This window comes from Scomber japonicus, chromosome 2 (genome assembly GCF_027409825.1).
Source record: "Scomber japonicus isolate fScoJap1 chromosome 2, fScoJap1.pri, whole genome shotgun sequence".
Lineage (NCBI taxonomy): Eukaryota > Metazoa > Chordata > Actinopteri > Scombriformes > Scombridae > Scomber > Scomber japonicus.
In genome coordinates this window covers 38893732-38909917 of record NC_070579.1, presented here as the reverse complement: position 1 = coordinate 38909917, position 16186 = coordinate 38893732, and the positions used below count along the sequence as shown (strand labels likewise).

General features: G+C 39.5%; 1 protein-coding gene across 1 annotated transcript; it reads right to left on the bottom strand.

The window, feature by feature from the left end:
- Positions 1–3857: 3857 nt before the first annotated feature.
- btr01 (bloodthirsty-related gene family, member 1) lies at positions 3858–14846 on the bottom strand. The gene is given in 12 exon segments (XM_053334242.1): positions 3858–4226; positions 5517–5692; positions 5813–5839; positions 5946–5990; positions 6302–6449; positions 6821–6964; positions 7561–7650; positions 8560–8655; positions 9815–9983; positions 10242–10317; positions 10378–10815; positions 14813–14846. Coding segments are annotated over 11 exon segments (1761 nt in total). The 5' UTR covers positions 10799–10815; positions 14813–14846.
- Between the last annotated feature and the right edge of the window lie 1340 nt (positions 14847–16186).

Below are 16186 nucleotides of genomic sequence, written 5' to 3'. Positions count from 1 at the left end.
CATGTTTCATTTGCACGTTAAAGAAAATAAAAATGCTCATGAGAAAGGACTATGAATCAGACCATGTCCATGGCATCATGCTCCACACTGTAGTGTTTGGCAATATTGTTCAACATAACGCAGACAACTACAATCTGGACCACCTCTTCTGGGGGGGTTCAGTAGTGCTCCTCTCGTGAGGTCCAAACAACAGAACCAACTTTTTTGTACCCCATGGTGAGCTCCACTATATTTCTTGTAAAAATATGGGCTGCAGTGTATTAAATCCCGCTAATTCCACTTCATAACAAAGAGAAGTTGTGCTCACTCATTAGAAGCCCATCTTACATAACATGTAACAAGTAAAAAGTCCTTTTCGACTGGGGTTGAGCATAGCTCAGTGAGTAGAGCACCAGCCCCATGTGTTGAAGTTACAATCCTTGCTGCCCCGGTTTGAATCCTGCACCGAGCAGTCCTATCCTGCATGTCATTCCTCCCTCTCTGCCTCCAGCTTCCTCTCTACTAACCATTACATTAAAGGCAAAAAGCCCCAAAAAATAAACTTAAAAAAACAAAGTCATTTACGACTTCACAATAAAGAGCAGGGACGTGCACATGATTGTAGATGGGCAGGAAAAGAGCAGCATGTGTCCAGTTTTTCCGGTCCTTTACACAATATGGAAATTAATGTAAAATTAAAAAATAAAGTGCTAATAGAAAGCTAACTACTTAGCTGTGTGTCCTGTGTAGGTGAAAGTTATGCAATTGCCATTTCTTTTGTGTCAACAAATTATTGTCAACATGAGTTTATTCACATTATCAAAGTCACAATAAACTTTATATCTAAACCTCGCACCTGTCCTTCAGACCTGTGGTGAGGGAAATATGATCCGCCGTAAACACGGTGCATTTTATTTTGAAAATTAACCCGTGTTTTATTTTGTATTTTGTACACGATTTCCTGTCCCGCACGATCTGCTCTGTGCTGAACTGACGTCCGGCAAAAAAAAGAAGCTGACACATTGACTAAAATAGAGCGTTTTTTCTGAAATATTACGCATATTTAAGCACGTTGAATAAGAGGACGGCGACTAGTTAGACCATAACTTACAGGTTCAAGTTGCTCCACTGTCACGTCTCCTCAGTTATCCATGGGACAGCTGCTTCTCTCCCTCTCACTCACTAACTCACTCGCCCGCTCTCTCTCTCTCTCTCTCTGGCGGCTCTGTGACCGAGCGGAGCCGGACAGAGGAGTGGTAGGCTCACACAACAACCCCGTATTACAAGAAAATTACAAGAAAATGGGTACGGTAGAATACCGTGGAGTTTTTGTACCGCCGTTTTTTTTACACCCCTAACAGGAATTTATTAATCTTATTTAAAAACACACACACACACACACACAGAGGGCACTTTTTAATACGCGGCAAAAACGGCAGGGGCTCAAGCACCCCTAGGGCCCTATAATGTCTCTGCCTATGTGTGCACGTGCCTGATAAAGAGTATAGCCAGTCCACTGGACGCGGGGTAGGGTCAATGCCGCTTCATTCATGGAGCTAGCCTCCGGCAGCACGCTAGCTTTTGCCTGGGTTTCAGTAAAAAACGTGTCTAATTTGGTCATTTTAGCTTTACCCTCATCCTGCTTCTTTCTTTCCTTCCTCTTTTGCGCGCTGCTTTTTTGTTTGAGCTTGCTAAACATGATACTGCCTTCTCTAGTCAACTTTCTTTCTTTCTTGCTTTATTTTCCTGCTGAAAGGAGAAACAACTCACATCACGCCTCATCATGACTGACAGCTATCAAGGTGATTGGACAAATTGTCATTTCCTCCTCCCATACCAGCCACTCAGCGTTAGCCTACCTTACTGACCCGCCCAGAGCTATTTCATTCACAAAAACAATACAGCTGCAGCTTTTTTTCCGTCTTTCATGGGCCCCTGACGGCGTCTGAGCCCCGGTGCAGCTGCACCGGTTGCAACGTCGATATTTACGCCATTGGATGCAATATAAAACTTATATCGGTAGTTTATTACTGCAGTACTCAAATAGATGATAGAAATGAAAGGTCACTTGGTCATAAGTTGTTGCTCGATGACCGTGGGGAGCAGTACCCGCAATATGACTCATTTGTATTGCAAAACAGCACAGTTGGGATGCATCTTGTAAGATGCGCATGGAGATGGGTGGCTCATTGGTGATTAACTTGACGTGAATTTAGAGAAAGCATTTCAGATTATTGTGGCATGTTGGTTATTGCACAATATTGCAATGAAGGAGGGTGTTGCACTGCCAGATCCTGCACCTGGACTTCACCGTCAAGATGCCATACACATCAGGCAACAATTCATTGCACAACTCTGAGGTATAGTGCTGCTGTTATTTTACAGAAGTTGTATCCGCGTGAAAAACAATGCAAGGGAGTACTGGTGACCTTTTCAAAAGAAGGTAATTTTATTATGTATCTGTATCCAACAACGTCGTGGAAGCTACATTAGCACAATAGAAAAGGAAACAATTAACAAAAAAGAAGTGGTTTAAGTTGCATTGCCAACCCAGGCATTAAATGAGTCACTGATATTGTCAAGGCTGTCTGCGATCTGTCCAAGTGTGGTGCACATGGTTTGCAGACATTTAAAGATAATTCTTGATTTTTCAAGACAACGTCCAAGACCACCTGTGTCCATGGGAGACACTGGGAACCTAGAGCAACAGGTGGGCCGGGCTGTGTTGGAGGAATGATTGCACAAATTGTTTGGTTATGGAGATTTATCTGGTTACTAGGCTATGAAATATCCTACTAAACTAGTGTTTGATTATTACATTTGTGAGCAAAAAGAAACACTATTGGTTAATCGATCCCAATTAGGACTAAAATAAGTTTATTTAACGGTACATCAGTTATATTACTGCCAAAGTTAATCTCTTTCTTGTACGAGAGTATTTGCACACAGCACAACACTTTCCCTTATATAGTGTTTAAGGATGTATTACCTACGCTAATAAGACAATCAGCCATGCACCTTTAATTTAAGTTAAAGTGGGATTCATCATTCAGCACACCTCACCCAGTAAGAGCAGGTTTGGGTGGTCCTTTACATGAAACATTAAAACTATGGCATACAACATAACAGAAACAATTGGCAAGTCAGTAGATAGGAGATATTTGTTTTTACAGAAGTATAAAAGTATAACATCAGTTTGACAAAGTTAATCATAATTAAGATCATTTGATTGAGTTTAAAACATGTCTTTCATTGTAGAAAAAAATCAATGCCATTAAAGTAAAAAGACACCCTGGTGTTTGATGGACACATAAAGCTTCTTTAAATGTATTGTACAGAAACTTAATACAGACTATGTTAATATGCTCACTAAATAAGTTAAATATGTTAACATCCAGTGCGGGTGTGGAATTATTAATACATTTTTCTGAGTGTTACATAAAACCAAAAATGTATTATATTATTAGAACTTAAGCCATTCATCCAGTACAATTTTAAACTTTTGAATATCATATCAGTCAGTTATTTTTATACCATTTATGTGTGCAGGGAACCAACAGGTGGTCAACCAAAGAAGATCTTTAACATGCATGCTCCAAAGTCTTTTATTTCCCTGGTTTTCAGCTTAAAGAGTCCCCGTGCTCCATCGTGTTTCAGAATATTTGTAATTTTTCAGGAATAAAAGAGACAAACGTGGACCATTAGAACAAAAGTATATAGTCTACATCTGACTTCAGTCTATAAGTGTGGACAGATCACTGACACCCTGGTCACTATCAACTCTATTGCAATGAAAGAAGGAAATGCAGTTGTGGTCAGATCTGGTTCAGAGGTATATGAGTGCAACTCAGTCTTCTTCCAACATACTTGGACTCATTTCATTCTGTCATTGTGACTGGGCAAATGATTAATGGAGCCTCATTTCTTCCTGATTTATTAGTACAGGGGCTGAAGAATGGGTGGATGATGTCAGGAAAAGTATCTGTGAATGTATAGATGAGCATTCTGGCCTCCACGTTGTAGAAGGACACCAAACCCTTGTCACAGTCCACGTAGATTCCAATCCGGGAAGGTCTGAGGTTGACTGAGAGGCTGGTGGAGGGTTCTGTTCGGAAGGCATAGTCGCTTCTGTCCCGCAGGCTGAGGAACCAGTAGCCGTGGGCGGGACCTACGGTAATTTTCCCTTTCCGATGGACAGAGCGGCTTGCCACTCCAAGGTCCCAGTCGGTCTTTCCTCCCACCTCCACCTGGAAGAGGGCAGTGTGGTTCAGTTGGCTGCAATGAGTGTAGATTTCAGACTTTCCGCATATTAGAGTGAAGTTAATGGATAGGTTCACAATTTTTCAAATCTCTCTTAAAACAAGATGAACACTGAAACAGATTTTGTCCTTATTCTGTGCCAAAATGCTTTCCTAAGTCTATCTGATATGTATCTTATATCTAGATGGAGCTGGTATAGAATATAAAAATACTGACTGAATACGAGGTGTTTGGGAAGAATAAAGCAAAGAGATGAACTGCAAAGAGTACTAGCCACTGGAGCAGGTATTTATAGAGTTATGGTCTTTTTCATTATGAAATTCCATTTTTTTTTGATGATTCACTGCAGAAAATCCAAGAGGATCTTTCAAATTAAGAAGACTTTAGGAGATACCTGCTTGATTAGTCTAAATCAGACTGTTGAAGCTGCATATTCATTCTTCAGATACATTTTGAATGATATTTTTCTGCAGACTGAGGACTGTGGATTTTGTCCCACATCACTTACATTGGAAGCTTGTTATGAAATGATCTCTTTAATGCCATTAACAGGAGGAATGATAACAGCAAGCAAAAACCGTTTCAATGTTCATTTGGGACTGTTGATTTAAGACTGACTTGAACATTTTCGATGTAATATTGTCTGATCTGATCATTACTGTTGCCCAATGTAAAGTCATATTTGTGATTTCGTAGATTGATTTTAAAATAAGAGTGGTACAATGTGTTCTTTATAGTAGTAAAACAACACATACCACCTACTGATGGCGGACATACTCTTCCATGGTACAGATTGTGTGTCATCATTTGTAACTAGATACATGTATTTTCCAAGAGTGCCAGCAGATGGCATTAGCTACTTTTGAAAACTACTACCTCAGTGAAGCCAATGGATTTTTAAATACTGTGGTACTTGCTTTGGTTTTTGTAAAGTCACAGCCATGTGAATGGCCTTGCTTCAATCCTGATTTAGGATTACTACAAAATGGATGATTAACTCCTGTACGATTGTTTACACCTTTTGTCGCATGTGGTTCCTTGTGTCAGATTCATTAGAGTCAGTTGAGTCTAGGTGTGAATGTGGGTTAATGACCCAACAGGAGTAAAATAACTAGAGCTCTACACCAGTCAGTCAGAACTGAATAAGCTTTTTGAATGAGAGTCTTTGCAAATCTACATGTCCAGTTGCTCTTGACTCAACCCTACTGGATATACTATGACTTGGCTAACTAACACTAACACTCACTGTATACAGCGTCACACTGCGTCCCACCTACCTCCCAGTAATGTCGTCCTGAGCTGAAACCCTGGCGAGCCAGCACACAGACCACCCGGTCAAAGCGCTCTGGGTTGTCTGGTACCGACTGATGACGATCACCACAGCACACCTGCTTCCCATCCACTGAGATGATGAGACGTGGGTGGGCTGTGTTGGGGTCTAAGGTGATGTCAGCTGATATATTCATAGAGAGGGATGATTGGTGGTTAGACTGAACAGTGGAGCCAATGAAAAGAAGACAAGTGAATGAAAATAAAGACAAAGTAAAGGCATTCATTTTGATAAACAACATACCTGCATATTCTTGAACCCTCCTTATTTCTGCAGAGAAAAAATATACTTTTTAAATTTACTTTTGTTTTGTATTGAATTTAACAATATTTAAAAACATTTTTTTTTTTATAATATTAACTAATTAGAACATTACTTGGTTTGGCCCTGGGTACTGGTAGGTCCAACGAGGGTCTCTGGCCTGTTAATTAAAATAAATATAAAAAACATTGTTATTATTTACATTTCAGTCTTGAAAGTGAACATATGCTCATCAACGCTCTGAATCACAAAGGCAACAGACATATTTGACCCTCTAGTTTTTGTCCTTTGCCACAGTTACAAAAATAAAGTACAGTTGGTCTATCTGGTTGTAAAAGCTCGGCAGAACATGAAAATACACAAAACAATTCAAGAAGAATACAGCTGTGGTCTTGGTCACAGATTCATGTTTTAGTTTTCTTATTGGTAAAATAGTTCCCTGTCTCACTATCAGTCTTAATCAAGACTTACAGGCTTCTGGCAGTTTCTGCATCTCTTCCTGAAAGCGTGCCATCATTTGACTGACAGTCCTGAGAATCACCCCAGAAGTCAGCTCAGATGCAACAGAAGCATTGGACCAATCCTTTGCTTGTGGAGGTGTGGACAGGGCAGAGTAGGTCTGCACAGAGAGAGAAATGTCAAAACCAGAAGTGGCTTAACAAAAAACCTGGTGTCTGTAATTGGGCATTGGCTAGACATTGATGACTCATGACAGTGTGATGTTTAAATTCATGTTTGTCGACAGATGTGGAGGGTTTTGTGATTATCTTAAACTTTCTTTAACCAATGTTGTTTTATATTTGGGGCAATATGGTAATGCTGTACATCAGGAGCAGGAACTATGAGCTTATATATATGCTATATAAAGAAAGATTGATTAATTAATTAATTCATTATTGTATGCATAACTAGTGGAGTCCTGCACATGTATTACTTCTGCATATTTGTACTATCTTGCTTGATTGTATGTATCCATGCATTCATTCACACCTTCAGAAAGAGGATGTAGTCCTCCGTCAGAGCGAGCTGGTTCAGTGCTGTGCTCCTCTTTTTCAGCTCAGTGATCTCCATCTCCAGCTCTCTCAGCAGACTCTGTGCTCTGTGCTCAGCCGCTCGACGGCTCATCTCTATCACCTGGTGGTTACAAGAAGAAAGCTCAGTTCATTATACAGTACTGTGCAAAAGTATTAGGCTACCATTAGATCTATCTTTATTAGAATACAACCAGAAAATACAGGTAATGTGAATGCAGTATTAAAAAAAACAGCTTCTATAGGCTAAAGTAGGCAATAGCAGGAACCTGGCTCTCTTAATCCTAAATGGAATGGAACCCTAATTAAAAATGCCAAAGATCACAGAACATAACATCATAAATTTGGCCACTCTCAAAGCAAAATCAGCTTTAATCAACTTCAGGTCAATCTACCAAAAAGAGTTCAAGATGTGCTCAGTGCCAAGGGAGGTCACACTAAAGACTGACCTGTAGAAGCCATTCGGTTCTGAAAATTGGGTATAGATATTTCCTGTATTTTCTGTTTGTATCTTAATAAAGAGAAAATAAATATGGATGGTTTCAAATGGATGGTATCAAAATTAAGATTCCAGTTAATAATAAAGTCAACTTAATGCCAAGTCTTAAACTGAAATGTATATCCTGCTAGTAGAAAACAAATAGCAGCTGTCATTTTGACAAAAACAGTTATTATAAGATTCTCTGTATTTTCTTTTACCTCCAACATTTCAGCTTGGCAGCGCTCCACAGTGGAGATCAGCTTAGAAAACTCACAAACAGCTCCAGCTGTCTCTCTCTCAGCAGCAGCCTGAAGAAAAGATGAACAGTGAGGCGTGTGAGATGTGTGAGGGACAGACCCGTCACAGGTTAGCCCATGCCCTATAATGTAAAATGTACACTGCCACATAGCCACTTCCATTATTTATTAGATCCAGTCTGTGTTGAATTCACATCTTCATCATTACTTCTGTTACATTTTTAAATAAGACACAGGAGCTAGTATTTGTTCTAGGAGGTGTTTTGCTGTTCAGTTTGCAATGCTATTTTAAATGTCTATGAAAGAAAAATGAATGCCTAAAATGTTGAGTATGATTCAACTGTAAATATTTGAGTATTTTGGGGACCAGGTGTTAATCTCCTGTGAGATAACCAGTTATCAAATATGAATGAATGTCTCTTAGTAGGACCAAGCTGATATATAAAGGAGGAGGCTAAAATTCTGGTCAGTTTTGCCAGTTGTCTGAAGCCAGTGTGGAGAACTGCTGGGGCCAGAGTTAAAGGGGCACGGCCTAGTGCACAGCTGAGCTTTTTCATGTTTTTCCCCCACAGTTGTTCACCACCTTGTAGTGACTTTAGTTATTTAATAAAATATCTCAATAGCTCAACAGCAATTGTATGAATTGTTTAGAAAGTTGACACACATTTATGTTGCCCAAGTGATGCATTACAATAAATCTTTACATCTAGTGTGACCTGGTCAAAATGTAATTTTGTCTGATACTTTGTTTTATGACCAATAATGCAAACTCATGAAAATCCTATCAGCCTCAAGTGCTAATTAGTAAATATTTGCATGCCAGCAACCCTCCAACATGGTTGTTATCAGGATGAATATTATGTGTGGGAATAGTTTGGTAATCAAATCAAATGTGTGTACAGTTTTAAACCAGGACTGAACCTGAAAAGTGAGCAACCTTGGCAGAGACTGAAAGCTCACTTTTATGTCCTGTAAGGAGTTTTGTATTTCCTCCACTTTCCTCTCTCTCTCACAGATGAGATCCTTCAGCTCCACCTCTGTGATGCCTAACTGGGACTGGAAAAGACAGAAGAACACAAGTGTGTGGGTTACACAAGCATTACTGATAAGAATCTCCAAGGCTGCAAAGAGAGCTTTACATGACAATTGCTTCTTGCTTCTCCCCGTACACATTCATCAACCCATTAATTGTTCTTGATTCACATTCATGCTGCATTGCTGTCTATAGTCTAGTGCTGTGTCTCTAATCATGTACTTCTGTACTTACACTTAATATTTTGAGTGCATAAGTATGTTCACACTGAGAAGTATGGAAAAATGCAGTGCACTATGAGTTGAACTATGGACACTTATCGCTGTCAACGGCCGCCATCTTGGCTATGTAGCAGAAGGGGAGGGACCACTTTTCAAACAGGAAATGGCAGCCGAGGATGTTGTAACTACTGTGAACAACTGCATTATACAAATGTAACTTATACGTGTGTTTTTTACACTAAGCTCCACTATACTGTTGTCACATATAAGCCATCAGTAAGTTTCTTGGGTTAATTTAGCAGTATGTAATGATTTGGTACCACAAATGCTAACACTAGCTAATTGTCATTTCTGGTGAGTGTGCAACTGCCTTGTTTGATTAGAGACAACATTAACTTCAAACTAACGTCAAAATGTGTGTATCACATAATTAAGTACATAGTGTACTACACAGAAAATGAGATTTGAGCCACAGGGTTCGCGTCAAAAGTCATAAATATACTATTTAACATCCATCCGGTCGTGGTGGCATTAGGCTGAGCAATGAAACCCAGACCTCCTTCTCCCCAGCCACGCTCAAGCAGCAGTTCTACTCCTAGCCTGCCCCTGATGTCTGAACTCCTGACCCTATCTCTAAGGCTGAGCCCAGACACTCTTAAAAGGAAACTAATTTCGTCTGCTTGTATCCGCAAACTCATTCTTTGGATCACTTCCCAAAGGTGATGACCATAGGTGAAGGATTGACTGGTAAATTGAGAGCTTCCCCTTCAGGTTCCGCTCTTTCTTCACCAGGATGGAACACTTGCATCACTACTGATGCCACACCAATCAATCTGTCAATCTATTAAACATACAGGCATTAATACAAACTCAGTGAAACAAAGCTGGCTTCCTATTATGCAATTACAGTGGGGAAAAAAAGGTTAAGACAAATTTTGTCCCATTAGACATCTCTCCCTACCTTCTTAATGTGCCACTCTCTCTTGGCAGGGATGATATTGTGTCCTCCATGACCTCCTGTCTCCACACAGAGGCTGCACACACAGGTGTTATCAGATCTACAGAAGAACTCCAGACCTTTCAGGTGGATGGGACACAGAGGCACATTGGGAGAAGTGTCACCAGGACCGCTCAGACTGTACCTGTGGTAACATTAAAATAAAGTTGTGACACTGTCAAGGCACTCACTTTCAGTTTTGCAGCATGGAACATTTTAACATAGCTGTTCTAAACACTACATGGTTTGGTGAACAAAGCATGACTTATCTGACGTGGTTTCATTTTGAATGTTTTAAAATGAGGAAAGTAATCTATAGTTTTGCTTCTGTCTTGTAATCTTATACTAAAATAACGTGGTTGAATAAAAACCAGTGGTAATGTAGTCTGGCACTGTGGCTTGTTACCTGCGAGGAGGGGAGTAGGGTGGTGGTGGATCATTATGCTCGTTCAGAACCTGGAAGGACTGTTGAGATTTAATTCTACTGGGGCTTTGAGGGTGAAGGTTCTTGGGAAGGGGGAGGGTATTGTGTGGCATCCCAGGTGATGGCAGATGTTGAAAACGGGTCATCATCTCGGTAATGACGTTCCCCGGCATCTCCCCTGGCCTCGGGGGTGAAGACAAGGCCAAGGGATGTTGATGATGAGGATGTGCATTGGGATCTTCCATTCCTCCTCCGACTCCAACATCAGACATCTGCTTGAACTGCTCAGTGATTTCCTTCAGGGTTCGGTTGATATGGAGCTCCGGTCGCTTGCGGAAGGACTCCTTGCAGAGGGGACACTGGTAGATCTTGGCGTTTCCTCCTCTTCCTCCGTCCCAATAGGAGGAGATGCAGGCCTGGCAGAAACTGTGGCCGCATGGTGTAGACACTGGGTTGGTGAACACCTCCAGACAGATGGAGCAGGCAAACTGGTCTTCAGACAGAAAGGCTGCAGGCAGCGCCATGGCCGTCCGATGTTAAGCTGTATGACGGACAGTGTTACAGTGACAAATACATAAGTGATCAGGGTATCTAAAACCATAATCATAGACATATTATATTCTCAATAGAGTTTTCTGAACGTTTTGTGAAGTTATGTCAAACCTGTTGCCTTAAACATGTTCATTTTTCTTTGCAGGGGTTACAAGAAACAACTCATAAGTGCACATCATGTAGGTAAAATACCTTGTAGCATTGTGCTGACTGGCTGTTTATTGTCATCAGCCTTTGTCTTGTTGTACAATCTAGACAGAACGGTTAAACCCCTGTGTAGTATCTGGGCAACAAGTCTTTAAACTGGACTTGCTGGTTTCTATTTCTTCTTCTCCACCTGTACCCTACAGAAACACACCCACGCTGTTTTGTGGCAGTGTTATTAGTCTGAAAAGACCAATTCACCAAACTATACTCGTATCTAACGTGCAGAGTGTTTTTGGTTTCATTTTTCTTTTTTTGTTGTTGTATTGATCCTTTTAATTCCTTAGTTCCAGCATCTTTACCCCTAAACACCAGGGCACACTATATTTTTGTACTTTAGCCAGTTAGCCAACCTAATCTAAGCCAAAACTAATCCTTCTTCTAAACTGATCCCTGAGTAAGGACTACTCAGTGTAGAATGTCAGTCTGTCTGAATGAGTTTGTGCCACATGCATGTAAACACATCCACACTAAAACACTACCACAAACACACACAAACACACACACACACACACACACACACACACACACACACACACACACACACACACACACACACACACAAACACACACACACACAATACAAATTACTAGTTTCGCAAGATCAGGAAATTCAGGCTTGGTTAGACTCCATCTGTTGACCACAAGCTCATTAATCATTAATGTGATGCATATAGCAACACACTCAAAACCTGCAAATCATCCACATTTCCTCTTGTCTTTGTACTGCGCTCAGAAATATCAAGCACCAAACTGCAAAATGATTATAGTTTATACTTTTATTTATACTCTTATTGAGAACAAACCCCAAGAAAAGACCCAAATCATCAGTTGAGTAATCTATTAACAGTTCTGTGTGTGCATCCAAAGCCTGATATAGCTCATCTGTGTCAGTTCTATTGTTCAAAAATTTTAAAACACATAAACAAGTCAAACTCATTACAATGAACACACACACTGTAGTTAATTTTGGTTAAATCCCACACACACTGTCCTACTGCCAGAAATACTCACCAGAGCAGCAAATGTGGATTCATCCGCTGCTGAAAATAGTCCCCAAAAAATGCACTACTACCTCCTGTCTGAGTAACATTTGCTGAAAAAAGAAAAGAAAAAAAAGACCGTACAGCTGCAGGAAATGACCAGGCCTTTAAAAAAAACAACTATAATCTATATTTAATGCAACAGGGGTTAATGGTAGGAATGTCTTGGGCGAGTTGAGACAGACTAACGCATTGTTGGTTTAGGTATTTTCACAAACTTTGTTCAAGAAAAACACAGTATAACTCCACCCTCCTCCCTTACCACTGGCTACAGAACAACAGTTCCTCTGATAAACTGTAACATGAGGAAACACTCAAGTGCTTTCCGATCAATGAGAACAAAAAAATCATTGGTTCAAGGCCAATTTGTCCACAAATCTCTCTCTCTTGACTAATGATGTTTACAGTGTAGGTGTCAGCCACGGACTCTGAATCATACTGTTTATTCAGCAGCTGAAATGCGGAGTCATAGCTCAACCAGGTAAGTAATGTAATTACAAATTAGTTTATGAATTAGTCTGATAATGTTCACTTGTTTGTCTCATTGGCTGCTACAGTACATACATCATACATTTGCGGGAAGCAGCAGATACTATGGACACACACACACACACACACACACACACACACACACACACACACACTCTTGCTCTTCTTTTCATACTGTTCCCATCAGGAGAATGTGTGATTTATTTATTATTCATTAACTTTCACTTGAAGCTAATCCTAATTTCAATATAAACCTGTGAAATGTGAAGAATGGGAAAGACCACACTGAAGGATATTTCCCTCAACTTTCTATACTTAATCATATCTGAGAAGAAGCACACACACACACACACACACACACACACACACACGCAGCTGCAGTACAGGTAGTGCTAGTTTCTCCATGGTAAATCAGAGTTTAAGGGCTCAGGTATGCAGTAAACAACCTGTGCATAGCTATCATGGCTGGAACAGGGAAGAAATGACAGTGATGTGTGATTCTCATGTGACAGTTCGAGGTACACTGTACATTTAGAGTCACGTGTCAGTGCCTCATATTACACTTTCATTCATACGTAAAAGCTTTGTCAGGACCTAAATGTAATCCTTTACATTTCTCATTAGGTTTATTTCACAAGCTATTTACTTCACATGATTGTTCTACAGGTAAATGTTAATCATTCTCAGTGATCAAGAGAATGAAAACCTGATGTACATGTAATCAAACAAAAATAAAATAATATAGAAATCAGAACAAATTACCCAAAATTTCGTTACCCAAACGTTTCCGGTACTTTCTTAGTAAAAAAAAACTGAAAAATATCTGAACATAAATGCAATTTTGACAGAAACAGTCTGATATTTGGAGGTTTTCCATGAATTTAGCCTGGTTCTAAACCTACCCACGTCTCAGATTTATGATTCAAATAAGAACGGGGATGTAGATGATACCCACAGTTTCTAGTCGATTTACAGAAAAAAAACCCTCTTAGTTTTACATATTACTTGGATTAACAACCACTACCACCACTGATGACCTACTTTGATGGAGAATGACTTTGGTGGGGCAGATACATTACTCACTACTGACTAATTAGGTCAAAACAAAATAAACTAACCAAACCCCATGAATCAACAAAAAATGTGTCAAGCTGAATGAAGACAGCAAAACTAAATACCAAAAAAACCCACATCATCAGATTAGGTTAAACCTCCAGGACTCTGAAAGAGTACACTCATACAACAATTCACAATTCCAAAAATACACTTGTTTGCTGTCTTAGCCAAATGAGAACATTGTGTATTTTAGCCTAACTTGACAGAAAGACTGAATGACCTGCTAGCTCTATCCAAACAAGTTATAGTTAACACACTGAATACACAACACAGCATATTGGTGTAACTTCCTTACCTGAACTTAAAAACGGTGTACTCAGGCTTTTATGTTGACCGATTTCAACATTCCTTGGTTCTGCAGTTTAAGATTGCTCAGTTGATCAATTAGAGAAAAGAAAAACAGTTTTCCTTTCACTCGTCCAGAAAGTTACCGTTCTCTAGCTTTCCTCTCATGTCTCAGGTGTGGCATGTTCATACATCACCTGTCAACAGTACCAGTCAGGGAGTTGTTACATACTGAGAAATCAGTCATGGGTAAAGTCTACTTGGTGAGATTCTAAACCTACAATGTGAACAGGTCCTTTATGCTGTTGACAGTTGAGCACACGTTGCCTGGTTTTACACCTGGATTATCTGTCATTCTTTCTCATTACATTTGCGTTACCTTCATTTAGGAGATGTTTTACTCTAAAGTGACTTGCAGTTCAGTGCAAAGAACAAGGAGTAGGTTCTTAATGGATGCGATTTTCAATTTCTACCCAACCAATCTCCACTTATCTACTGACATTCAAGCTTTCCACATTCTTTCACACACTGCCCACAATCATAAAACATTGTTCTAACAATCACAATGGTGGTTACCTAGACACATAATAAACATTGTGGCCAACTTGAACCTTTTGCACTCATGTTTGACCACAAAAACAAGCCATCGATGGACTTTTCTCCTGATAAGTACCAGTACTAACAAGTTAGGTACTTTAACTTAATATTGTGTTTTATCTCAAATGTACTGTGAGATAACAGACAATGGTTTAGAAAAGGGTTTGGTTATTAAATGTTAATGTACACCACATGTTAGACACACAGGTTAATATTGAATGAGATTTTCTACCTTTGTTAAACATGCCTTACCTGTTCTGAAACGTTCCCAGTGCCAACTCTCACACTCCCTCTCCCACAGTGTGTTCTCCTGCTGTTAATCCTCGTGTCTGTTCTGTCTGCTCCTCAGTTGTCGTACTTTTCTCCTTTTTCCCGCCTTCCCCCTGTCACTGTGCTTTTGACTTCCCTCCTGCAAAGTATCCAATCCAACCTGTTTGACAGGTGCAGACGTTCAGGTATGCCTGTTTAAAAGAATCTCTAATCTCTAATCTCCCCTTCCCCCTCTCGCTCTCTCTCTCTCTCTCTCTCTCTCTCTCTCTCTCCATTTGTCAGTACTCCAGGCCATATTTTCTTTTTTGTTTTTGTATTAATTGGATCTCCTTCTTCTTAACTGATGCATATGGGTCAGTGATACATAAGGGTTGGCAAGATGATCAATCTTGCCATCATTTAAATGACATTTGCATCATTTTTTACCAAAAGTAAGACTGAATGCTCCTGAAAATGTCAAATGGTGTAACCACAAAAGAATGATACATATTCAATATTTTATCCACCTACAGTGTATTTAAGTGGACTTATACTAATAATGACTTCATTTAAAAAATGTAAATGTTTCCTGATTAACATGATTCATATAATGTAAGATTATGCCAAACTAGTTGATATGGTGTTTTATTGACTATTTACTGTTTTTAAGCAAGTTGAATTATTTGGTACAAAGTTTTTATGGTTACACCACTTATACATTTTTGCTCTAATATATTCTCTCTAAATGGATTAAAAGCAGAAATTTGATGCTGGGTCCACAAAAAAACAAAGAAAGAAAGGGCTGTGCAAACCCTTAGATATGTTTATCTTCACATGTTGACCCCTTAAAATGTAACTAAAGCACACACACACACACACACACACACACACACACACACACACACACACACACACACACACACACACACACACAGAGACATAAAAAGTTACATAAATGCAAGAATGCAAGTTCCAAAATAATAAAATAATTCTTAATTCATCTGATTTTTAAAATGTTTCTGATAAATTTCATCCTCACTTTTAAGCAGCAGCAAGTTTTCTCTTATTATTTTGTTAATTCGACCTTTTTCTTTTTAAGACTGAGTGAGATCAGCTTACAGGAGACTAAAATCATTCTAAAGCTGTAATGTAGACAGTGTAAGTTTCTTTTTCTAAAAAAAATCTGCTGTAATATGCTGAGAACATTGAATCATTCTATACTACAGTATGACAGCAGCAGCCAATATGTCTAGTCCTGTGAAAGCCTTACTGGAAAAAAGATGTATATCATGATGCGAAGCATACCAACATGATGAAGTGGAAAATCATTTAAGATAAGACTGAAAACTCCTTTACAGTGTGATCATGGAGTCAAAA